General features: G+C 38.1%; 1 protein-coding gene across 1 annotated transcript in view; it reads left to right on the forward strand.

The window, feature by feature from the left end:
- The window catches only part of LAMA2 (laminin subunit alpha 2), a 559790-nt gene that overhangs the window by 376116 nt on the left and 157070 nt on the right, over window positions 1-26604 (forward strand). The window contains exons 33-35 of the mRNA XM_064294826.1: window positions 7829-7971; window positions 12294-12392; window positions 24463-24574. Of these exons, the coding sequence (XP_064150896.1) occupies window positions 7829-7971; window positions 12294-12392; window positions 24463-24574 (354 nt within the window). The remainder of the gene's footprint in view (window positions 1-7828; window positions 7972-12293; window positions 12393-24462; window positions 24575-26604) is intronic.

Consider the following 26604-nt stretch of genomic DNA (forward strand, 5'->3'; position numbering starts at 1 on the left):
TCCCAGTATATTCAATGTGAACCAATGCAGTTCTTTATTCATTTACTTCTTCTGGGCTTTGTGCCTGTTTTACCTCTATGGAGAATAAAGATTAAATGGACTAAAAATAGAAAATGATAAATTTTAAATATGTATATAAGGTCAGTAGGAAACCCTGGTGGCATAGAGGTTAAGAGCTACAGCTGCTAACCAAAAAGTCGGCAGTTCGCATCCACCAGGCGTTCTTTGAAAACCCAATGGGACAGTTCTACTCTGTCCTTTAGGGTCACTATGAGTCGGAATCCACTAGACTGCAGGTTTTATAAAGTAAATAAGTACATTTTTTTTTTGTCTGCTAATCAATGAGGTTTTTTTCTTTAAGATTTAAACCATTATGATAGTCATGATAGTTTTTTATTCACCAGAGATTGTCCAGTGGAGTCCTGTTCTCTGTTAGGTAGAAGACACACTAGCTGGATACTCAGATTTCCTTCAAGGCCCTTTTGTTTTTTTTCTAATGGGAATTATTTGGGGCAGCTGTACAATGTGTTCTTCCCTTATGCATGTTGGTGAGTTTTGAATAGATATTTTAGGGGACTTCTCAAAAGCAGGACTTCTTATGAAGATAGGTTAATAAAAATGCACCCTCCTTTTTCAACCCTCATTCATAATTTACGTGTCATTTTATAAAATAAGGACAGCCACCTGCTTTTCAGAAATTTGAGAACGAGTAAGAAAGCAGTTATTTAAGGATAAAGTTTCGTATTGCGAAATACAAAACTTGGATTTGTTCATGTCCCATTTTCCGTAGACCTAATAGTTAACCCAGAAAATAAATGCACGTGATGTTTAAAATAGTTTGTGAGTAGCATAGTAAAATATATTACTCTCCGAGAACAGAATTAAAATTAGTAGCTGTTGGCACGATGTTACTCCTAAAAGAGTGCCTGAAATAGCATTTTATAAATACTAAATTGCTGGTCCCTATTATTTTTTTTTTTTTATTATTAGGGATCTATCAGTTTCATTATTTATAGTCATATTTTTTTAACAGAACATATAAGATGATGCTTTGTGTTCCAGTGTTGCTAAAGTGATCATGAAATGTGTGTGTATATATATATTTTTGTTGTTGTTGTTTGTTTTGTTTTTTAACTTGCAAGCCAAGATACACCCAGCCAAATGGTATAACTCACCTTGGCTCTGTGCAGTATTCACATTCCAGCCACTTGGTGAATCCTTAGGTCTAAACTTCCATCTTACCTTGATACTAAATTAGCAAAGATGCAATCAAGATTGTTGTTTTTAATAGACAGTTGCCTGCAAGAATTTTATCACAATAATGCAGAGGTCCTTTGATATTATCACTAGAATACTACTGCCCATTTATGATCAAAAATGACTACTAGTGGCAGTTATTGCTCCCCATTTATGAAAGCAGGGACAAAATAGTGGAATGTGGTTGATAGTTTTAAGGGAAACAGGCCTTTCTATGGTAAAGATGATGAAAAAATATCATTTAATCTTCAACTGCTATTTAAAGAGTTATGACCACTGGTTGGACATGTCATCACCCTCTATCTTAGCCCCCTAAATGTTGTCTTCTCTTTGCACCCCCTTATTCCCTAAGTACTAGTTTCTATTCAACAGCAGGTATGTAAGGCATAGTTGCCTAGGACTCTAAGATATGCCCTATTGTTCAAAGACAGGGTTCAAGGAACCCATAGAAGCAACTTCAGCTCACCCTGTCTGCACTTTCTCCTTATCTGTTTTGTTAGAAAAAGATGTTTGAATTACGTGTTGTCCACCTTCTTAGTGCAGGTCCAGGCAAACAATACTATGGTACAGTGAGCTGATTCAGAAATAATGTTCTTAGTTATTGGGGATCAGACAGTAAATCACACTAAGAAAGCTGCTCCGTTAGCAGATTAAGAAACAGCCAGGGTTTAAGAGTTAAACCAAACCCTCTCTACTTTTAGTTCAAAGAAATAGCAGGCCAAAAGGCCATTTTAATGGGTCTGAAAGCAATAATAATAATAATAAATAATTAATTTCTATTTATTTAAAATAATATAGACTAACTAAATCCATTTTCTAAACCCTAAATACATGTTCATATAAAAATTTCTTATTGAAGGCAAAAGGGGAAAGAGAGGAATTTAAAATCCAGACCTACAAAACTAACAATGGGATTCATGTAAAAGACTTAAAACACACACACACGGAGACATAAATTTTACCTTCTGTTAGAAATGTATATTTGCTCATTTTACCTCTGTGTGATTAAAGCAGACAATTTGTGTATCTTTACCTAAAATTGGTAAATAGTTTTGGCCTTTTCAAAAATATCCCGTGTCCTCATTGTGGCTTCAGCTTCTTTCTTTGGATGCAGCGCGGGAATTTTCGGTGCCAGTAAGCCAGTAGTTATCATGCATGGGGGACTCCAGTAGAAATGCACTATTTTGCACTAATTGCTGGCACAAAGATCCGTAATACGAGCTGCATGATTTGCCCCTTACGTGTGCCCAGCTATAACGATCTGAATTTAGCACTGCATTTGTTAATACCAGACACAAATCTATCCTGACACTTTTATAGGCAAAGCCTCGGAAACATTTAGTCATGGAAAATATAATCGTAGTCTTGAAATATTTATTTTTGCTCCCATACATTTTAGGCAGGATATCACTTTACAACCTTATCTGGATTGCTGAAATGGGAGAATGGTATGGAAGGGTCTTTGGGGGTCTTGATTATAAGATAAATGTTAATTTTCACTGAGCAGTTGCTGCACCCTTATCAAAGAACAGTTGTTTACATAATGTGAATATTGCACGTCTTTATACTCTTCACATCTTCCCTATCATAGTGCATTAAATTTGGTTTCAATTTGTATCTCATTTCCAGTGTTTGTTGCCAGACACTTCACACTTCTTGAGGGCAAATAAAAATAGATTCTGGTATAAGTAAAATATTTTGTGTCAAAATAAAATAGCAAATCATTAAGTAAAGGTCAAATTTACCTCACATATTTATCTTATAACTGCATGAACTAGGCTTCTTCAGAGGCTTTAAAAAAATCCCCATAGCTGTCATAATCATAAGTCTTTCTGACCAGTTTAGACAGATGTTAGCATATTACTTGGAGCATGCTATAAAATTTAGCTCTCACTTATGGAAATATGCTTGTACTTTGTTCCCCAGAAAGCAAATGCAGAGACGTGGGATGATAATAGACCTTTGGACACAGAGACATAAAATGGAATCTATGAGTCTTTGAAAGAGCAATTAAATACACTTTCATTTCAACAACTGAAGATGAGGAACCAAAACAGATGGGCAGGGGGTAGAATAAATGAGAGAAAAATTAGTATTCATCATGCCTCTTGGCACTGTAGCTCACCAATTTATTCTGTAGTATATTACAGTAAATCAGATCTATTTCTGCATTCTGGTCTCTGGTTTATTCTTGTATGAAGTAAAAACTGAGAAAACTGTAGATATATTTCCCTGGAAATTTCTAGAACCATCATCAAGGAGCCTCTACCCAGGTCATTATCAACAAGTTGACTCAATTCTTTCTTGGAAATAGGTGGGATATAAATTATAGGAAAAGTAGAGGGAGGAGTAGTAAAGGATTCCTGGAGAACACACTGCCCTAAAAAAGTGTTGTGAGACTTCATATTACCAAGTATCTTTCAAAGTAAAAGATCTTCAAAGTGAAAAGAAAGCAAATTGCTTGCTTACATCCTGGGAACATCTGCCAAAACTATGTCTTCACTAGAAGTCAAGTGAAGTTTTATAAACAGTGCAGTACTTGGACTCTGTGGAGAAAAGACCCTTCATAGTCTTCATAATTTTTCATATAATTAAGAAGCGTTTCTAGTGCTTATTTTTTACCCTATGAGTTGCAACTTGAAAGTCTTCAATCTGAACATGCACTCTAAATCACACATGCAGAACTTGGGGGAAATCTGTCAGTTATCTATGGCTGCTACTCTGAAATTTAGAAGCTTAAAACAACTACTATGTATTTCTTTACAACTTAAAAGCTTGGTTGCTAAGCAAAAAAAGGTCGGCAGTTCGAATTCACCCACAGCTCTTTGGAAACCCTATGGGGCAATACTGCTCTGTTCTATAGGGTCACTATGAGTCGGAATCGACTCAACGGCAACAGGTTTGGGTTTGGGTCTTAGGCTGGCAATTGAGACTGGGCTCAGTTGGACAGGCCTTTTGTTGTCATGCCTGGGGGGCAGGGGGGTTCCAGATGGACTCATTCACATGGTGAGGCCTCAGCGGAACCTGCTTCTCTTTCTCTGCCACATGGCCACATGTGGTATCTAGACTGGGGTTGTTCACAAGGCAGTAGGGTTCCAAGAGCATGGAAGCAAAAACTGCAAAACCCCTTGAGACTGAGGCTCAAAAGTCATACAGTGTCCCTCTGCCACATTCTGTTGTCAGAGGAAGTCATAAGGCCAACTCAGATTCAAGGGAAAGGTAAATAAACTCTACCTCTTAGCGGGAGGATCAGCAAAGAGGTAACCTTTTTTAATCTACCCCAGAGAGTTAGCATTGGCTTTGTCAGATCAGTAACCCCACTGCATTCTTTCTTTCTTAATGTTTTGTATCTCTATTTTCTGTTCCTCCTTTCCAACCTCTCTTCCCAGGGTCAAAATTGAATTATCTCATGTGAGTACCATAGTCATCAGCTCCAGAACACAGTCAGTCTCTGCCTTTTCCAATCACAAGCCAGTTTTCTTCCTCTGTCTCTAACCACTGCTTTTATCCTGTTACCCTGCTCCTCACACAGTTGTGTGGTTCTCCTTTGCCTGTCCTCATCAGATCACCTATCTCCTTCTCACATTCAGAAGTTTCCTGCTCAGTCAACTTCCTTCTTTCTCTCTCCTCTCCTCTTCTTCCAGCAATCTAACTTCCTGATCTTCTCACCATCTCAAGTACATGTGTATATTCCGTGCTTGAATATTTTTTTTTTTTTTTGCTTTTCTTTCACAAAGATAGTGTAAAAATATTTACTGTGCAAGACACTGCCTTAGGCACTGTGACAAAGGTGCTTTAGGTCCCTTCTCTAGTGAAGGACAAATAATAAATAAATAAGATTATAACAAATGGAGCCATGGTGGCGTAGTGGTTAAGAGCTCAGCTGCTAGCCTAAAGATTGGCAGTTTGAATCCACTGGTCACTCCTTGGGAACCCTATGGGGCAAACCAAAAAAAGAACCCAGCACCAGCTCTACTCTATCTTATAGGGTTGCTTTGAGTTGGAAATAATGGTTGTTTTTTTTGTTTGTTTATTATAAAAAATATAATTAAAAAACAATAAGGTAGCTCATGTGCACATGAGAAGATAACACAACAAAGGGAATGTGATAGTGACTGATGGAAACAGGTAAGTTCAGAGTCATCAGGACCTTCCCCTCTGATGAAGTAATATTTGCACTAAGACCAAAGTATCCAGGAGCCAGCGGGGTGAAGATGGGGGGTTAGTGTTTTAGACAGAAGAGACAACAAACGAAGCAGCCTTCTCCAAACTTTCCTTTAATATTGAACATTCCTAAAGTGCATCATCTGGTCTAGAGGTTCTAAACCCTGGCTGCGTAATCGAATCATCAGGAATTTTTTAAAAATACTGGTGCCTGTAGCCTATCACAGACCAATTAAATCAGATTCTCTGAAGGTCAGGAGGAGAAGGACCCAGGTACCTGTATTGTTTAAATTAGCATAAGATTCTAGTGTGAGCAGGTTGAGAACCTCTGATCTAGGGCAGTGCATTCCAATCTGTGAAGTACACAGGAGATCTTACTAAAATGTAGATTCTGACTTAATAAATCTAGTGCAGGGCCCAATATTATGTAAGTGATGCCGATAGTCTTTGCCCAGTTGCTACTCAAAGAGTGATCCCCAGACCAGCAGTATCATTGTTACCTGGTACTTGTAAAAAATGCATTTTCAGACCATACCTCAGACCTCTGGAATCAGAAGCTCTGTGTGCTTCAGTCATCTGTGATTTAACAGAATCCTCCAGGTGATTCCGATGCCTGCTAAAGTTTGAGAACCAGACTGTGGATGGGTTTTGGTGTTTAGACATGGTCAGTTTGGCACCTAATTGTGTTCTATGGTGTGTTTTCTATAATTGTTTCTTTTAAATAGGGATGCTGAAGCTTCTCAAGTACTGGGAGTGAACTAAGGATATGGGAATTAGAGAAGGAATAGCCACAATATTCTCTTCCTTTTACTTTCTATTCAGAGCAAATTCTCCTTAATCCTGATCAGAAGAGTAAGAGAGTAAGAGGCTCGAGTTACAGATGTCAGCACCTCCCTCCAAAGCTTCTTTGTTCACTGGGCTACTAAAGCAGCCAGAGCTTGCAAAGCCCCTGCAGGTGACACTCTACAGTTGCAGGTGTCACCTGCAAGGAGCTGATTTATAAAAAGCTGTGCTGGGGACATTTAATCCCCATGAAGGGATATTGTAACTCACCTCTAACTGCTGTTCTATCAAAAAGTCACCCTCTGAAGTACTTCTCTTTGTTTACAAGCTTTAGTTAATGGTTTTCTCTCCATTAGGCAGCACAGGGGAGTGCTACTCAGAGAAGAAATTGAATTTTTGCCAGTTTGGGGCATGATCCAAAGCCGTTCCAAATCTCAGTGTTTTCCGTCATGTATTTTCCTCCCTTCTAACACGCGTATGGCTCTGAGACCTCCACCTGCAGAATATAAGAAATGGGAACTGTGTACATGGATGCCTATCAGAAGTATGATGGTACATGCCCCTTGGTATGGAGAAGATCCAAAAAAAAACTTTTTTTTTTTTTTTTTTTAAGATAGAGCTCATTAATCCGGGATGCAAAACTGAAAAGTTTGGACTGAAGTCTATACATTTTTCATATCCTCCGAAGAACCAGTAGATTTCACTTTTAGAAACTGGACTCCTGTTTATGAGGTTAATCTCATCATGAAGAGACAGCAATCCATTTCCCAGTCCACCAACTCCGCCACCAGCCCCCACTTAGGCCCTCCACACTAAATTTGAATAGTTCTTTCTCTAATCATTGAAAAAAGGATAGGTCAGAAATTAGCACTTTTGGCTACTTGAGGAATGAAATTGTTCCCAGGCCTTAGCAATTATCCATAAGACTGGATTTGTGGGACTGCATCTAATCATGGGTAATAAGGTGCTGGGAACTGAAGAGGAAAAGTTGGCAAGTACGTAAATAAATAAATAAATAAGCAAATATCATCATGAGGAAAAAAAAAAACTTAAATTATAAAGAAAAAAACTTTGTAGTTTTTACTTAAAAAAAAAAAATCCTGCCCCATAAATGTTAAGTTAAAAAGCTACACAGTTTTTCGACATGTAATACATGAAGGATGTGGAGGGCAAATTACAACAGATACTCTACGGTGTAATGTAATGTAGCACTGCACATATTTGCATACATTTTCAGACTCTGAAACATTATTCACTCTTTGCTGGTTTCCTCTAGATTGCTCATGTGAAATATTTATCATCTGTTATATTTTAGGTATCCTCTTTCCCCCTGGTACTCCTGCAATACATTATTTTTTCACAAAATCTATTTGCTCCTCCTTGGTTTCTTGGTTGATATCATCATCCCTATTTCAGGTTCTGAGCAACAGGCATGTCTATTCTTCTGTTCTTTTCATCTTTTTTCAGCTGTCATTCATTTGATTGTGTTAATTATCTGAGACGAGTAGCATCATCTTTCACAGAAGTATACATGGACCATAAAATATTTCAGAGCTGAAGTCTTTGAACATCTGCCTGGGATGTTTAGCAGAAGTAAATATTCTTTGTCACTTTCCTTTCACAGTTTGTGGAGATGAGTGCACGGGCCTTCTTCTCGGTGACTTGGCTCGCCTGGAACAGATGGCCATGAGCATCAACCTCACTGGTCCGCTGCCTGCTCCCTATAAAATGCTGTACAGTCTCGAAAACACGACTCAAGAACTAAAGGTAGGTTGGTGCAGTAACAGCAAGAGCCAGGGGACAGAGTGACAGTTCTTTCCAAGCAGTATTGGCCATAATTGGTGAATGTTCTGTCCACTACCTCAAATCAAGGGAAGCAGCAGTTTCTTAACTGTCTCATTCAGTGTTTTTCAGATTTGAGAACTGTTTTTTAATACACAGTTTACTACTAAGGGACGAGAGTCTCATGCACCCCCCAGTGTTGACCTAAATTCATTTTATTATGTTACATAAATATGTACAAACATAAAACCAGGCATGAACTTCTCATACTTATAGCTCTTATAAAATCAGATGAATTAATCTTTAAAAACACCTATAAAACCAATAAAATGCAAATTAAAAACATTAATATAAAGCAACAGATGTTGTTTGCTGAAAGTATATTGCTGCTTACAACAAGAATATGATACTAACTACTTCCACACAGGTTCCCTCATCAGCACGAGACACGTGGCACCTCAGTTCTCCCACCTTCACACGGTTTGAACTAGAGAGCCCTTTGCAACATGACATTTGACATGACATTTGACATCACTTGGCATGTTCATATGGCTTATATACCCAGTATGCCATGTGATCAAACACACGTGCACAGGTAGACACTGAGCTCAGGTGGCAACATTTATCTCTTAGGTGCCCACCCAGGGTTCCAGAAGTGCTTACATTAATAAACAAGGTTATTATCAACATGAAAACACATCATTAAATTTTTGTATCAGAGCACTAGTAGACTCTTGAAAGTACTTTAACAAGTATCAATTTCAGAAGCACTACTCTAAAAAAATAGATACCACATTCAGTAGTTAATGGAATAGAGGAAAGGTTAAGGAAATTGCATCTATTTCACCTGATGAAAAATTTATGTGAGGTGGCTACTTATTTACTACCAGGCAGTTATCAGGTATTTATTGAGAAAGAATGCCAGTTATTGCACTTGGTACCCTGGTAGCTTCATGACTCCTATGAAATGGTCATTGTCTTAGAGAAGCAATAGTCAAGCAATTACCAAAAAATGCATACATAATTACCATGTGCTTTCTAAAAATTGGAACCATGGTACAATTCACAGACTGGAGAAACCATTCAGACTAACCAGGATACACACCACTAACAAGGGCGTAATATAACTTGGGACTTACAGGAAAGACACCCTTTTCTTAGGCGGAGAAAAATGTGTGGGGACCAAAAGGAGAAATCTAAGATTTATTTGTTAGGGATTGGCAGACACTCTTATAGGGAACATGTTATTTAATCCTGACCATAGCCTTTGAGGTAAGTATTATATTCTCTATTCCCAGAAGAAGAAGCCAGTAATGATGATAGCAATAATAAGGAACATTTATTGGACACTCTGTGCTAGCTAAGCATGTGACTAAAGCGTTATGTGGATTATTGTCCATAAACTTACAGAAACTCCAATTAGAAAAGGAATATGGTATTATTCACGTTTTTCAACTTGGGAAACTGAGGCACGGAGCACTTACATGTGAGGCACAAGGTCACATGGCTACTAAGTGAAGAGCTACAACTTACAAAGAGGCAGTACAACTTCAGGGCCTGTGGGAATGAAACTGCCTTTTGCAGAGTTCAGAGAGAGAAAATAACCTGCCTGGGAATACCCAGCCAGCATGTAGTGAGGTCTCCCTGACCTACAGCCCATGCATGCTCTTGCCACTGAATCGTGCTTGAGAAAGCCACGAGCAGAGTCAGAGGTGTGAATTAGCCAGGCCTTTCTGTCAGACATTAGAATTCAAGCCTGCTAGTGAAAGATAAGACTGAAGACTTAAGTGGGACAAGGTGATATGAAGAACAACTTTGAAAGCCAGGTAGAGGAATTGGAGTTTACCTTGTAGGCCCAGTATTCAGGGATGTAAAGAGTTTTAATAAATAAAATGCTGACAAGTTATTTTTTTTTTGTATGTGAAGGGAATACAAAAAAGGCATTAAATTAGAAAAGGAAATATTTCAGTTGGATATAACAGATTAAAATAAACAAACATAAGAAATAGAGGATGCAGCACTTAAGGGCCTTATGGAAGAGTCTAGGAAGTTCTAGCCTGTGTACATCATCTAAGCTAATAGATTCAGTCATGCCTGAATCTTAAGAAAAAACAAGATCATTTTGATCAACGATTCCAAGATTTCTTGATTCTTTGATTTTTTTTTAAGTTCATTTGATATCTGGATATTTAAGATCCCGTATCAATATTTCAAAGCCCTAAGTAAGTTTTGTAACCTTCTTAAAGCTCAGTTCCTTTAACTGTGTCAATGCTCTCCAGGTTCCAACCAAAGACCACCAAGAACAAAGGTGATGGAACCGAGTTGGGTTTATTAATTCCTTGCAACAAGAGCACTGCACACCCTGGGGGATTGGGTGTCTCAATAAGAGGTGTTAGGAATAACATCTTAGAATATTTTGGTTGGTACCGGACAATTTTGGGTAAGGTTCAAGGTAGCAGGGGTTTTCTCTGAATAAGGTGTTATCAGGAAGTGGGGTTAATTCTCTGATTGTATATTCCAATGAATTTTATGTAGAAAGAGGAGAGAACAGAGGGAAGCCAAAGCTATGATTGGTGAGGAAGCACAGGAAATGAGGTGTTTTTTGTTTTTTGTTTTGGTGTTTTTGTTGTTTGTCAGAGGCCATGTTCTTGTTGTACTTAGACAGATTACAGTTTAGTTTTTTGTTTCATCCATCACTGTCACAGAATGACCTTGTCTAATGTTCGTGTCTTAGGCTGAGTTCTCTAAAGAAGCAAAACCAGTAAAGCATATAAATACACACAGAGAGATTAATATTAAGGAAATGGCTCACTTGGTTGTTGAGCCTGGAACATTCCAAGTCCATGAGACAGGCTGGAAGCTTCTCCTGATTCACGTAGCCAAAGGGGCTGGTGAACCCAAGACTGACAAGTCAGACAGCAGGGCTCTGACTCACAGGCTGCTGAAAACAACAGTTCCCAAGATCTGCAGGCAAGATGGCAGATAAGCTGCTGGCTTAAGTCCCAAGAACCAGAGGTCAGACAAACAGGAGCCAGCTGCAGGATCCACTGTGAGCAAAGGCCCATGAACCTTGCCAGAAAGTCCAACTATATTAGATGCTAGCCACATCCCCAAGGAAACTTCCTGTCAACTGATTGCCTACTCACAATGCATCCCATCATGGAGGTGATCACATTATATCAGATTCTATCAGATTCGTCATATGACTTCCAAACTACATCATAACTACTAAACCACTGAGAATCATAGCCCAGCCAAGGTGACACACAGCCTTAACAATCACAGTTGGAATTCCGTGAGATTATGTTCAGCAGAAGAAGACCGTTACCTAGCTGTGAATGCCAGACCAGCTCCTACAACAGTGAGGCCAGGCCAATTAGTTAGTGCCTGGCCAGATCCTGATGTCAGGGGCTGCTTTTCTCTTTTTTACTTGCAAACTGTGTGTCATGGATCGAATTATGCCCCCCAAAAATGTGTATCTCAACTTGGTTAGGCATGATTCCCAGTATTGTGTGGTTGTCCTCCATTTTGTGATTGTAATTTTATGTTGAGAGGATTAGGGTGGGATTGTAACACCAGCATTACTCAGGTCACCTCCCTGGTCCAAGCTAAAGGGAGTTTCCCTGGGGTGTGGCCTGCTTCACCTTTTATCTCTCAAGATAAAAGGAAAGGGGAGCAAGCAGAAAGAGTGCCTCCTTTGGACCCAAGGTCCCCTGCATGAAGAAGCTCCTAGTCCAGGGGAACATTGATGAGAAGGCTAACGAGAAAGCCTTTCCTTGGAGCTGACACCTTGAATTTGGACATTTGGCCTACTTTGCTGTGAAGAAATAAATTTCTCTTTGTTAAAGCCATCCACCTGTGGTATTTCTGTTATAGCAGCACTAGATAACCAAGACACTGTGTCTGTTGATTGGAATGCTAGGCTTAAAGAGTCAAACAGAAGAGTTACTCTTGACTCTACCCCTTATGAACTGTGTTCTTGTACAGATTTTTAACCCTCTTCCAACCACAGTTTTCTCCTAATAAAATGTAATAACATTTACCTCACAGAGCTATTGTAATAATTAAATGACAAAACAACACAAGACAAAAAAAAGCCTGGTATATAGTAATTTCTCAATAAATTATAGCTATTGTTATTATTTGCCTGAATATCCAGTATGTGCTCAATCTTAAAACAGTCTCTTTTCTTTGAAAAAAAGGTTAGGTTCTTTGTATATAAAGGAATAATATGTTCTGTTAAATGCACAGCCCTGTGGTCACTGTGAGGCCATTTACTAAACTCTATGGAACTGAATGTTTTTCAGCACTTGCTCTCACCTCAACGGGCCCCAGAAAGACTCATTCAGTTGGCAGAGGGCAATCTGAATACACTCGTGACAGAAATGAATGAGCTTCTGACCAGGGTAAGTTGGCAATATCATGAACCTTCTTAAAGTAGACAGGTAATACAAAGGAAATTACTTCAAAATTCTGAAAAGTAAGACTTGTTCTCCCTAATTCCCTATTTAGTGCATGAGATATATGAATTTGGACTTGCTACTTCTGCCTCAGTTGAAATCCTATAACTCAATACCACACAAAAGTTTGGGATACTTGGGGAAGTGTCAAGAACAAGGAATACGTATCACAATGACAGTATATTGTGAGAATATTATTCTGGAAGCATCCATGAAAAAGTTTTATTAACTTTGAATTCAAAAAGCACAGTTCTGATTATGTAAGAAATAGAAAACCAAGCCAAATCCATTGCCATGGAGTCAATTCCAACTCACAGCGACCCTATAGGAAAGAGAGGAAGGGTCGAATCACTAACTTTTCAGTTAGCAGCCGAGTGCTTAACCACTGTGACACCACGGCTCCTTAGGAAAAGAAAACCAGATGAAAATACTTGTAGTCTCCTTTATCTCATCTTGGCATTTTTGCATTTGTGTACAAATACAGCCCAAATCACTGTTCCTACCCAAAAGAGGAAGTAGTCTTAATTTGAAAACCCAAGGTATTTAACACATTTTTTAAAGCCAGAATTTAAAATTCATGTTGCATTCATCAGATTTTTTAGGAATCGGGATTTTAAAATTGTCAAAACTGCAAGGTTAAAGGTTCTTTCTTGCGGTTGGAGAATGAAAACAGCATAAAGTCCGCCATCTTGTGGCCAGAAAAATGAACGCACAGGGATTCTGGCCTGAGACTATCCATAAACTACTGCTGCTAGCCAAAAGGTCAGTAGTTCGAATCCACCAGGCGCTCCTTGGAAACTATGGGGCAGTTCTACTCCGTCCTATAGGGTTGCTATAGTTGGAATCGACTCGACAGCAACAGGTTTGGTTTTTTTTTTTTTTTTGGACAAAGAATGTTGGAGCCGGAAGGTTATTTGGATTTTAAAGACAAGCTGCCTCAAGCTGTGACAATAAAATGAATTATCAATGTTCATACAGTTTGTGAAACAGAGGGACATGGCAGCAGGACTCAGGTTCCTGATTCCCACTGGCCCAGTACTTTTTCCACCCTAACCTGCTGCTGCTTTAGGAAGATTTCCACCGGGAAATCAAATGGCTCTGAGCACATAATGCTAAATAACTGCCCTGATGTTACAAATAGCATATTAAAGACTTTTTTAGAATCTCACACGAGCAATATAGAATGCACAGACACAGCTTGCTAAATAGACATTGAAATACTATGAGTGAATTTATCTCACGTTAATTTAATATTTAACAATTTTGTATTTGTTACATGAATACAAGTAAATACAAAGTTAGAAATTTTAAACCGATTACAACAGGGTAAACTCAGTTCACAAGCACATAGGATTTTCATCACATACAAAGCCCAAGCTAAATGTTAGCAGATGAAAACTATAAATAAGGCTCAATCTCTGACTTCAAGGAGCCTTCAATGCAGTGTTTGTGTATATCTGTGTATGGCGGAGGGGTGCACATTTGGGTGTGTGAATGATAAAATGAGATATTTGCATAAAAATACATATTATAAAGCAAAATGAATGTGCCTGAAAAAACATAAAAATGGAACAACTTAACTCTGGTTAAGGGTAATCAGGAAAAATTCCATAGAATATGTGGCATTTCATCCATTTGATTGATACTATTGGAGTTTTGGAAACCCTGGTGGCATACTGGTTAAGAGGTACAGCTGCTAGCTAAAAGGTCAGCAATTCGAATCCACCACGTGCTCCTTGGAAACTCTATGGGGCAGTTCTACTCTTTTCTGTAGGGTCACTGTGAGTCAGAATCAATTCTATGGCAATGGGGTTGGTTTGGTTTTTGACTGGAATTTACCACGTTCTAGGCAATGTGGCCAACACCGGGGATATAGGCATAAGCAAAACCCACACAGGCTTTGCCCTCATTGAGTTTATTAGCATAATGATCTGCACTTAGAAACACAAGAAATATTTCACTATGAGAATCAGCTCTTAATTATGTCTTAGACTAAGCCCTTTCATCTTTCCAGAAGATTCTCCAATACTATTTTTAAGTAAACTTTTTTTTTATTTTGGAGCCCTGTTGGCACAGTGGTTAAGAGCTATGGCTGCTAACCAAAAGATCGGCAGTTTGAATCCACCAGCCACCCTTGGAAACCCTATTGGAGCAGTTCTGCTCTGTCCTATAGGGTTGCTATGAGTCAGAATTGACTCGACAACAATGGGTTTTTGTTTTTTTTTTTTTAGAATAGTTTTAGATTTGCAGAAAAGTTGCAAAGATAGTATGGAGAGTTCCTAGGTACTCCATACCTAGTTTCCTCTCTATTTTAATGTGGTGGATTTGTCACAACTAATGAACTAATATTGGTACATTATTATCATTAACTAAAGCCTATACTTTATTCAGATTTTCTCAGTTTTTACCTAATGTCTTTTGCTCTTATTCCAGGATCCCATCCAGGGTACCTCATTACATTAGTCTTCATGTCTCCTTTATTCAGATTTCCTCAGTTTTTACCTAATGTCTTTTGCTCTTATTCCAGGATCCCATCCAGGGTACCTCATTACATTAGTCTTCATGTCTCCTTACACTCCTCTAGACCATGAGTATTTCAAAGACTTCCCTTGTTTTTGATGACCTTGACAGTTTTGAGGAGTACTGTTCATGTGTTTTGTAGACTGTCCCTCAGTTGGGGTTTGTCCCATATTTTTCTCGTGATTAGATTAGAGTTATGGGTTTTTTGTGAGAAAGACCACAGAGATAAAATACCATCCTCATCATATCATGTCAAAGACACATTCGATCAGCATGACCTATCACTGTTGATGCTAACCTTGATCACCTGACTGAGGTAGAATTTGCCAGATTTTTTTTCCACTGTCACTTTCCAATACCATTTTTATCTGCCCATTTTTCAGATTCTGTAACACAAAAAGTCTGGAAATAAGACTTCCCAAAGCAGAGAGCTCCTTTATGGGGTAAGGACAAGAAGGAACTGTAAATACTTATTAATTAGCCTTGTCCCTCTCACATTTTTAATTAGAAACATAATCGTCATGGAGCCCATACTCAAATCAATATGATCAATTATTTCTTGCACTGTAGTTCAGCTGTGTGATAAGCAAAAGGTGAATTGATCCACATGGACTCGTAACTAGAAGGCTAGATGACCTAAAGAGCCAATGATATTAGGCTAAGACCACCGATGCCTCTGTCTCATGGGTCATGAATGATCCTGCAATTGAAACCACATTACATGAAGTGATGTAGCAGTAGCTCACATCACCAGTATTACCTATGGCTATATATATATATATTTTTATATTTGAATAGACAATGCCTTAGGCTCTGGTCACACATTGGAATTACCCAGTATCAGGTCCTGCCCCTAAAGGTCATGATGTCATTGGTCTGAGGTGCATTCTGATCTGGGCGTTAAGAGTTTCAAGAGCTCCCCAGATGATTCTAATGCTGGCGAAGGTTGAGAACTACTGGCAGCCCCAGGGTTACGAACGGGATCCATTCCTAAATATGTCTTTAAGCTAGATTTGTGGGTAAGTTGGAATAGGTGCATATGGTTCTTAGTTAGCCTTACTTTAGTGCAAAAAAAGGCTCAAATTTGTCTCAACGATTTAAAAGCACATATGCAGCAAGTGAAAGCGATTGTGATGAAGAATTTATTGCAAGTAGGGGCTGGTTTAATTGTTTCAAAGTGAGGGCAAATTTACAAAACACTAAAGGGCAAGTGACCGAAAGTCGGACCTTTGCAACCAGGGGACTTATTGCACTTTGATCCTATAGTCACCTAATGGTTAAGGCTTAATGCTTTGATTGGTACTGCCGATCTTTGTGATGCTCCATATTCTCTGCTTTGTTGACTGATGAGTTGCTTTACGACTAATACACCTTTCTTTAGATTTGTTAAAACATTCAGTAAGTGTCATCCAGCATAACAACTATAGGAACTGCCCTCTCTCCTTCAAGTGCTTTTATATTTTGTGCTCATTTTTTCATGGTGTGATCTAGTTCCCTAATATCCATTGGAGACCCTCTTTGGGTAGTGGTTAAGAGTACAGCTGCTAACCAAAAGTTGGCAGTTCGAATCTACCAGACGCTCCTTGGAAACCATATGGGGCAGTCCTACTCTGTCCTGTAGGTTTGCTGTGAGTTGGAATCAACTCGACGACAATGGGTTTAGTTTGGGTTTTTAACATCCATTGGTAAAGAGAATAATATACCTCCCAAGGACTGAACATTTTATATGCATTTTGATATATTTTAATGTGTACAGTTTAAGTAAGCAAAATATCACATAATCACATATCTCAATATATTTTGATTTATTGTTGCTTTATTTCCCCTGCTGGAATATAAATTCCTTGAATGTGGGAATTGTATTTAACATATCCGAATTTTCCTACAATAGGTATGCAATATTTTGATGCTTTTTGATAATGATGCCACATCCTTCTGTAGCTACTGTCCTTAGCTCCCTCTTCTGTATCACAGCAAATTTTAAAAAAAGAAAAATTGTAGATGTGTCTGCATTCATTTCTCACTCCACTATAATCTGGATTTTCACTCCTGTCCCACTGCTGAAACTATTTTTACCAAGACAACCTGAGACAAGCTAGTCACTAAATCCAACAGACTATTTTACTTGAACTCCCTGCAGTCATTGCTACTTTGTTGCTTCCTTCCTTTTGACACACTCTCCTCTCTTGGTGTCTCTCACAGAGCTCCATATTTTTCTCTGAATTCTCTGAGCTTTCATTCTCAGACTTTTCTCCTGCGCACCCATTAAAAGCTGATGTTCTCTGGGGTTCAGTCCTCGCCCCACATCTCCTCTCATTCCTGACTTGCTTTACTCTCTCTGGGCTTCAATTGTCTTATATAAATCGATAATTCATAAATCTGTATTTTCAATACAGACCTCATTCTCATGTTTCAGTCCAATCTAACTTCCTGCTGGGCATCTCAAATTAAACTCATCACCTTGCTCTTAAAATCTACCCTTTCAGCTATTTAGACATCTCAGTGATTTATCTTGCAGTATTTACCCAGTCTTCCAAAGTGGAAATCAGTGGACTGTCCTTTGCTCTACCCTCTGTTTTACTCCCCATCCAACTCTGTTCTTATCTATGGTCTCTCTGTCTAAGCCTTATCCAATCTCAACCAATTATTATTCAAATAGAAGACTTATCACATCACTCTTCTCATTAAAGTATTACAATGGCTGTCCATTTTGTGCAGAATGACATGTGATGCTCTTCCATCCTGATATGACCCCTGTGTAGCTTTCAGCCTCCGCTCCCCTCACACTCATGGTCTGGTTGTCTGAACCCCATGCATTGAACTCATAAGCCAGAAACCTAGATAAATATCTCCTTAATGTCTCTTTCTTCCTCATTACCCTTCTGCTTTTCCAATCCATTCCCAAATACCGTGGGTTCTCCTTCTTTGCGCAGCTCTCATCTCCACTACCCCACCCTCATCTGATCTGCATAATCCCTACCCTAGGATTATCACATTATCTTTCTAACTAGTCTGTCTGTTTTTGCTCTTGTTCTCCTTCAAATTTGTTCTCTATAGCGTAACAAAAACCAGCTTCCGATATTCCACAAATTTGATTATGTCACCCCAGTGCTTAAAATCTTCCCCTGATTTCTCATTGCTCTTCTGCGAAAAGCCAAAATCCTTCCCTTGGCCGCATCTTTCACCACTTGCATCCCTGCCCTCTGCACTCCAACCATATTATCCTTCAGTTTCTCTGCCCCATCATGGAGCCTTTTCACACATTTTTTCCTTCACCTTGAAAGTAATTCACCTGGCTTATTGTCAAACCTCAGCTTTGACTGCCTCATAACAGCCTTCTGTGACATTCCAGACATGCTGAGATTCCCTCAGTAATTGTCTCATACCACTGTTTGAATAATTTGTATGAGCGTGCGACTAATACTTCTCTACCCCACAAGACTATAAGCTCGAAAAGGGCAGATGGTGTGTCTGATTTTGGTTTTGGTCATTATGATATCAGCAATTGCATGCACATAGTAGGTGTTCAATCAATATTTTTTGAATTAATTAGATGAGAATCATTTAAACAATAGCATTTGAACAACCAGATGAAGGGTAGAGAAACCCAAGATGAAAATAGATTTTGAATTTCTCTAAAATGCTTTAAAACCAGGCATATATTTACAATTATATTGAGCTGGATATTTTGCTGTCTTTGATAAACACTTCGTAACATTCTATATTCTGTAAGAGGAGAATGCTCAGTAATAGACTGAGCCATATAAAATACCAAAATTTAGCTTTCTTATTTATCTTTTCCTGCCTATTGAAAATCAGATTTAAATGGATATGAAGCATTTCCAAAATGATAAAGCTAATTTTTTAGATAATCCGGGTATTTACACTGTCTACAGTAGTGTCTACAGTGTAAACATTGTTTGTTGTTGTTGTTAGCTTCCATTGAGTCTACCCGACTCATAGTGACCCCATGCACAACGAATGAAATGCTGTCTGGTCCTGCACCATTCTTATGCTCGCTTGCCTATAGGACCATTGCAACCCATGGAATTTTCACTGGCTGATTTTTGGAAGTAGGTCCTCAGGCCTTTCTTCCTAGTCTGTCTTAGTCTGAAAGCTCCACTGAAACCTATTCAGCATCACAGCAGCGTGCAAGCCTCCACTGACAGGTGGGTGGGTGGTGGGTGTGCATGAGGGGCAGTGGCCAGAAATTAAATTTGGACCTTCCACATGGAAGGAGAGAGAGTTCTGTCACTGAACCACCAATGCTTCATAAACACTGTTTATACTTCTTTATAGCTTTTAAAGGATTTAAGTTGCCAACAATATTTTTGTTTATGTTGTTTTATTTTGAAAGAGAGAGAATATATAGCAAATCATATTTGTTTAGCTTGGACTTTTCAAAATTGATACCAGAAATATTTAGGGAGAAGTTTCACACAGAGCTGGCTCTTTATCATTCCATGGGTCAGTTGTCTGCTCCCTGTCTCTGTCTTTAAGGGTTGTCTGTCCTGATAGCTTACCTGAGGAATACTTTATTGCCACTTAGATATGCAGAACTGGCAGCATTTGAAGATGACCCTTGAGACTCTCATATAAATGATTAGATCTGAGATTTAATTTTAGCAGGAAACCGTATGAGTCTGAAAATGCAAAGATGGGTAGTAAAAGCATTGTTGTCTATTCAGTAGTTAGATTTGCTCCATTAGATTCCAGTTTTAACATAAAGAAAGTAGAAAATGAAAGACACTAGTGATATCCAACCAAGAAAATTATGTGCAGATTTCAAGAGGCACAGTGAGAACTGCTTGAGCTAAAGCAAAAAAGTAACAGCTACGTTGTTCAGAAGTAAATTAATGTGTGCCTAATGGTAATGCATGCAGCCTAGATATAAATACTCTAAAAAACAACAAAACACCCTCCTCAAAAAGAAAGAAAGAGACCTATTTGAGTGAACTTGAATGTAAAAAAAAAAAAAGTAATCAAAGGTAAGAGAGATATGTACAAGGTATTGTAAGGAATTATTTGCAAAGAGACACCAGGAAGATTGCAGAACAGAAGTAAAAGGATGTACAAATAAGAAAATCAAAGATAGAGAATGAAAGGAAGATTACAGAACATATTAGGATAAATGAAAAGACATTTGTCAAATACACAAAGAACAAGATTATAGTGAATTAGAGGGAGGATGACTAAAGGATGGACTTGGTAATTTAATAAAACGTGGAAAGAGCCAAATTAAATCAGACAGATAGCTCATATCATGTACAGGTAATCCCGGACTTATGATATATTCCAGTTACGATGAAATGCACTTAGGACTGTCTTTTTTTTTGGGGGGGGGGGAGTCACATTTTATCATTAGTAACATGTACTACATACAACGTTGCAGCACGTAAATTGCTGATGTTATCATTGTCATGCCAACCCCCAAAGACAAAGATCAGATTTTTAAAGATACAGATAATAAAAGGCAATAAAAATAAAAAGAAAAAACGAGGTATTCAACTTATGTCAGAACCAACTTAGGACACAGTCCTTGGAACGGAACTCTGTCATAAGTCAGGGACTACCTGTAGTATTTAGCATCTGTCTATAACATTATCAATAGTCTATCCTAGGTGAAACTGGTGTTCGTGAATCTCATCCTTACAATGATACTGCTGTCTATCACCACTGCCCATAGGTGAGAGTGCATTTGTCATAGGTTTCCTTTATGGAGTCCCTTATGAATGGTTTTGACAAGGGTGACTCTTCAAATGAATTATTGTGTAATGAGACATGCTTAAAAATATCTATATGATGTTCTCATATGGTATCTGAAATGCACAAATTTACTAAAGCCCGAGTTTATGCACCTAAAATATTACATAAGCTAGAACAATGTCCTTCTTACCCAGAATGCTCAACATTTTCATGTTTTGGATGTGAGTCAAACATAATTTAGTGTTTCGTCATCACAGAATGCAAAGCTGTGAGGCAGAACATTTGTGTTTTGTCCCCAATTCCCAGTATGTGTGAGTTCAGATAGGTCACTTAACTCTTCATACCTTCGTTTTCACCTGTTGTAAGAAGAATCATGCCCTGTATGTATTTCCAAGGCAGGAAGAATAAATGAGACACAAAGAGTGTTGTAGGTTTGTCTTCATACACATATCAATCTAGGGTACAGCTGAACCTGACTGTGTAACCCATCTTTTAGAGTGCAAATGCATATAAGCCAGTCCAATTATGTGTCTTTTCATACCAAGAACCTTGCATCTTCTCCTCTCCTAGAACTCAGGCAAGAGAGGAAGCTCTTCTCCTGGTATGTGCAGACAAAGGGGCATCTTCTTCCCTAGTAAGCATCATCAGTAAGTTGTCTCTGAAGAGTTCTGCCCACCTGCTACCCTCCGACCCCCATCGACATCCTACTTGGAGTTAATAAGTGGCCCAGTTTTGAGTTGCCATGAGGCCAGTAGCTAGAATACAGTGTGGCTGGGACTGGAGGTGCTCATCCCTAGCTCTCCTCCCAAGCATTTAGCTACAGCTCTTGAGTAAGGGCTTCCTATAAGGCTCTGCAAACTTTGCAGAAAATTACCCAGCCATCCACTTTCACTGACAAGCATAGCCCCAGCACATGATCAGTTTAAATGATATTGGAAAGGCATATGGAGAGACTTTTTTTTCTTTCCTTACAGAGGCTTTAGAACTCCAAAGGCATCGTTGGTTTGATGTTCATCACATTATGCAAACACAGAACATGTTTGACCACCTACAATTTGCCAGGCTCTATGCCTGGCACTTCGAAGAATAAACAGAAATAAGACATAACGCCAGCCTCCAAGGATGGAGATTAGATAGATATGGAGAAACACCTAACAAAGTGATTACCCATTACAGATATGAATGGTGGTAATGATAACTGTTTTGGAAAATTTAAAAACGGAAAGCGTGTGCTAGAATAGTCAAAGAGAAGGTGGAGTTGAATCTGAGTCTTGAAGGCTGGATTTATTTTGGATAACAGGAGAGCAATTAAGAAGCAATGATGTGAACAAAAGCTTTTCCTGAGAATGTTCAAGGAAGGGTGGGGAATAAGTAGGCAATAAAAGTGGTAATGAGATTGGCAAGATTAGTTAGGAAAATTGTTACTTAGTCATACACTTAACAACATTCATTGAATATATACTATATGGTAGGCAATGTACTAGGAGCTGGACATAAAGTGATAAACAAAACAGACCGAGTTCCCACCCTCTTGGAGCTTAACTTCTAGTCGGGGAGATAGCAAAAAAATCAACGCACAAATAAGCAATTCTAAAATGCATGCTGCTATGAAGGAAATGTTCTGCCATGGGTAGTGTGAGAACCTAGATAGGTGCCCTGGGAATGACCACACTAAGGAAGAGACACAAGCTGAAAGCTGACGGTTGACAAGGATTCAACCAGGTAAAGTGTCAAGAATGAGGTCATTCCAGGCAAAGGAAGGATACAGGAAGGCCCAAGAAGGGAAGATTTTGGCATGTTTACTATATTAAAAGAGGACTGGGAAGGATAGGGTCTTAGGGATCACTTTTTTAACTTGTTTCTTGTCATGGGGCATTCAAGATTCATGACATCTTAATATTCAAGTGCTCATATAAAAAAAAAAAAAAATTTTTTTTTTTTCATACAATCAGTGCTAATAGCAAACATTTGCTAGTGACGACTCTTAAAAACTACCAAATAAATCCCTATTGAAGGAGTAGAATACGAGTAGAAGAGAGTCAAGGCAATTAATATCATCTATATCATCCAGAATTTATAAGAGACAGTATTAATACATAATTTATAAGAGAAATGTATTAATATACCTTTACTTTCAATAAGTTAGATGCTTTGAGCTATTAACAAGAATTGGCAAATATGGAAATTTTGTACAGTATGACTTTATCCACTTACACAAACCAGAATTCTTGAGCTATTAACAAGGATTGATAAAATCATATGGCCTGGATATTAACATAAATTATGATCTTTTGGTACTGATAAAGTAAGAAATAAATTTTAAGTTCAAATTATAATGTACATTTTCTGTATAGCCAGGATACTAGTGCTGGTGTTATATGAATTCTTAAGATAACAGAAGATGACCATAACATAGATCAAGTCTCTTATAATGATGTTCATGTGATACGTGACAGTAGGAGTGGTACCATAGAGCACAATGTGTACGTATATACTACAAACTGTAAAGAGGAATTTTTTAAAAATTCCAATGGATTCTTAACCTTTCATGCTATAATTTGTGATGCTAACACTTGTGGGGTGAGAAATGATAATAGTTGAATATTATATTCTACTTTTTATGCAAGATCTCAAAAACTTGCATAAATTAAACCTCTTGCTGCCCTTGGGAAATCACAAAATGTGATACAATTCCTGTAGCATCTTCTTACCATGTTCTGTGCTGGCCAGACATTTAATTCTATTTAAAATCCATTTATGTATAAAAATAATTTCGGTTTTCTGGGCATGTCCAGAATGTAAGCACTCTGGTACAAAGATTGTAGAGTATTAATCCTCTGCTAGTTTGGACATTATTCAAAATTATATTGACGCAGTTTGCAATTCTCTAATTTATTAGATGTAGTTAGAATATCTACATCTTTTTAATAAAAGAGAATAAGTCACTTATTAACATATATATACACATCAACAAATGAAGAACCCATTTCAATGTGCTTTAAACCTTGTAGTACTTTTTAAAACTTTTTAAACTGCATCTATCATTCTTAAATGACTATACACACATTAAATTGATTCCATTGTGTTAAATGGCATTTTCAATGTAAATTAAAGGCAAAATAGTATGAGGATACTTCTCAGGGGTGGGGTCTGTGTTTGGGCTCTGTTTTGTTGACAATGATATGTGGTTCTGTGATTGTCATCTTTCCTGGTAATGTCATATGGGAAAAGTTAGCATTTATTCTTTCTTAATGTTTCATTGGCATCTTTAAAGTGTTATAAAACAAGGATTTACTACTTAGTAGCTAAGCATTTCCCCGTCTTTGTTTCTTTAATTAATGTGTTGATCTAAAGTGAATCTATAGGATCAAGCTTATTGAGACAGACTGCCTCAAGAGATCGTTGCTGAACTCCATACTTTCTCAGTAAATAAAATAAGAGCAAAACTACAACATGAGGAGGCTGAAGAATCTATTAAAGACTTTTGGCAAGAGTACCTTAAAGATATTTCAAAAATAATTGTACTTTATCGGTTCTTCTATGCCATTGCATATAACAATGATTTTTAAAAGACCAAGTACAGCTCTCTGATTTCCATTTAATGGAAGAAGTAATAAAGTTTAATTGTATACTTGAGCACAGGGTGTCATTTCCAGTACATCTGATCAATAATTCATTGATTGCCTTTGGCTCAAAGTAATACTTGAAAGAAAATGTAGCCAGGGGGAGCTTATTTAGCTGTAGCTTCCTTATCCCTATTAATTACGCTTTTCTGCATTTGGATCATTAGGCTACCAAAGTGACAGCAGATGGCGAGCAAACTGGACAGGATGCTGAGAGGACCAACACGAGAGCAAAGTCTTTAGGAGAATTCATTAAGGAGCTCGTCCAGGATGCAGAAGGTATTGAAAAATCACCATTTAGTACTTATTTCTCCCAGCAGAAAAATAGAGAAAAGGATTGCACAGAACTAGAATTTCTCTTGTAAGAGATGGCATTTCTAGATTTGAGGGTTGGATTTTAAAAAGTATTTTGGTCAGGAAATCCAAGGATATTATCTGCCAAGAATCTACAACCTACAGTGTTGAGTTAGTGACAACAGTCAAAGAATTTGTAATCATAGGCTTCAAATAGTAGTAATTTGAAGGCATTCTCTTAGGAATGCTCCAATTCTTGAGGAACGGCTGTTGTGATTAAGTACTTAATGGACAACTTATGCTTTGCTATTGTTTTGATTCAAAACAATTTTTAAAATTTCTTAAAATCTAATTTTATCATTCCATTTGGTACATTAAATCAGCATTTTAATTTCTCATAATGATTTTGCTACTGGTTTTTAATGAACATCTGTTGCTTGGGATTTGGATTTGCTACCTTACCAGAAGCTGTACTGCATTTAGTCCACAATTCTCTTGAAGTTAATTCTTGGCATCTACCAATCTGATTTTCAAAAACAGTTGCAGCAATACATTAGCAGGGAACTGCCAGGAATTCAAGCTGGATTCAGAAGAGGACGTGAAATAAGGGATATCATTGCTGATGTCAGATGAATCCTGGGTAAAAGCAGAGAATACCAGAAAGATGTTTATCTGTGTTCTATTGTCTATGCAAAGGCATTTGACTGTATTGAGAATAAAAAAATTATGGCTAGCATTGCAATGAACAGGAATTCCAGAGAAACCCTGGTGGCATAGTGGTTAAGTGCTATGGCTGCTAACCAAAGGGTCAGCAGTTCAAATCCACCAGCTGCTCCTTGGAAACTCCATGGGGCAGTTCTACTCTGTCCTATAGGGTTGCTATGAGTCGGAATTGACTCAATGGCACTGGGTTTTGGTTTGGGGCACTTGTGCTCATGGGGAACCTGTACATAGACAAAGAGACAGTCATTTGAACAGAAAAAGGGGATACTCCGTGGTTTGAAGTTAAGGAAGGTGTGCGTCAGGGTTGTATCCTTTCACCATACTTATTCAATCTGTATGTCGGGTAAATAATCAGAGAAGCTCAACTATATGAAGAACAGGGCATCAGGACTGGAGGAAGATTCATTAACAACCTGCACTATACAGATGATACAACCTTGCTTGCTGAAAGCAAAGGGGACTTAAAGCACTTACTGACACAGATCAAAGACTACTGCCTTCTATATGAATTGCACCATAACATAAAGAAAACAAAATCTTCAAAGCTGGACCAATAAGCAACATCATGATAAATGGAACAAATATTGAAGTTGTCAAGGATTTCATTTTACTTGGATCCACGATCATCCACCATGGAAGCAGCAGTCAAGAAATCAAATGGCGTATTGCATTGGGATAGTGCAAGATTGGGCAGTGTTTCGTTCTGTTGTACATAGAGTTGCTATTAGTCAGAACCACCCTGATAACAGCTAACAGCAACAACAAACAGTCTGATTAAGAATCAAAGTGGAAGCCATTCTTGGATGAAAGCCCAGATTAAAAAACTCTTAAAGAAAACATATAATGCCAAAAAAAAAAAAAATTGTTTCTTAAATACCTACTAATATTAGTAAAGAAAATTTTATAAATATTAAACGTGCATGCATGTTAGAAAGCAGGAAAAAGTATTTACTTTTTTTTTTTTTTTGCCCAACAATGTTATGCATTTTACATACTTTGATTTGTAATATAGCCAAATGAATCAGGACTAGAGATAACCTTCAAGGCAGAGCCCAACTGGTAATTCTTAGTGATCACTGACCGAGGAGACAGAAGCTCCCAAAGGTTCCCTACCGCAAGAAACAATGAGTTTTGATTTGAGGCGTAACCTGAGGCAGGACCTCTCAGGATCTGAAACAGAAGTTAGCCCACCAGAAAAATCTCTGTTACTTTGTTGTGGCTTATCCTCTGCTAGACGCAGTTGTACTTTCCCTGATTTTATTTTCTATTAATGCTACTTGAAAATGCCAACA

This window comes from Loxodonta africana, chromosome 1 (genome assembly GCF_030014295.1).
Source record: "Loxodonta africana isolate mLoxAfr1 chromosome 1, mLoxAfr1.hap2, whole genome shotgun sequence".
In the NCBI taxonomy this organism is placed as follows: domain Eukaryota; kingdom Metazoa; phylum Chordata; class Mammalia; order Proboscidea; family Elephantidae; genus Loxodonta; species Loxodonta africana.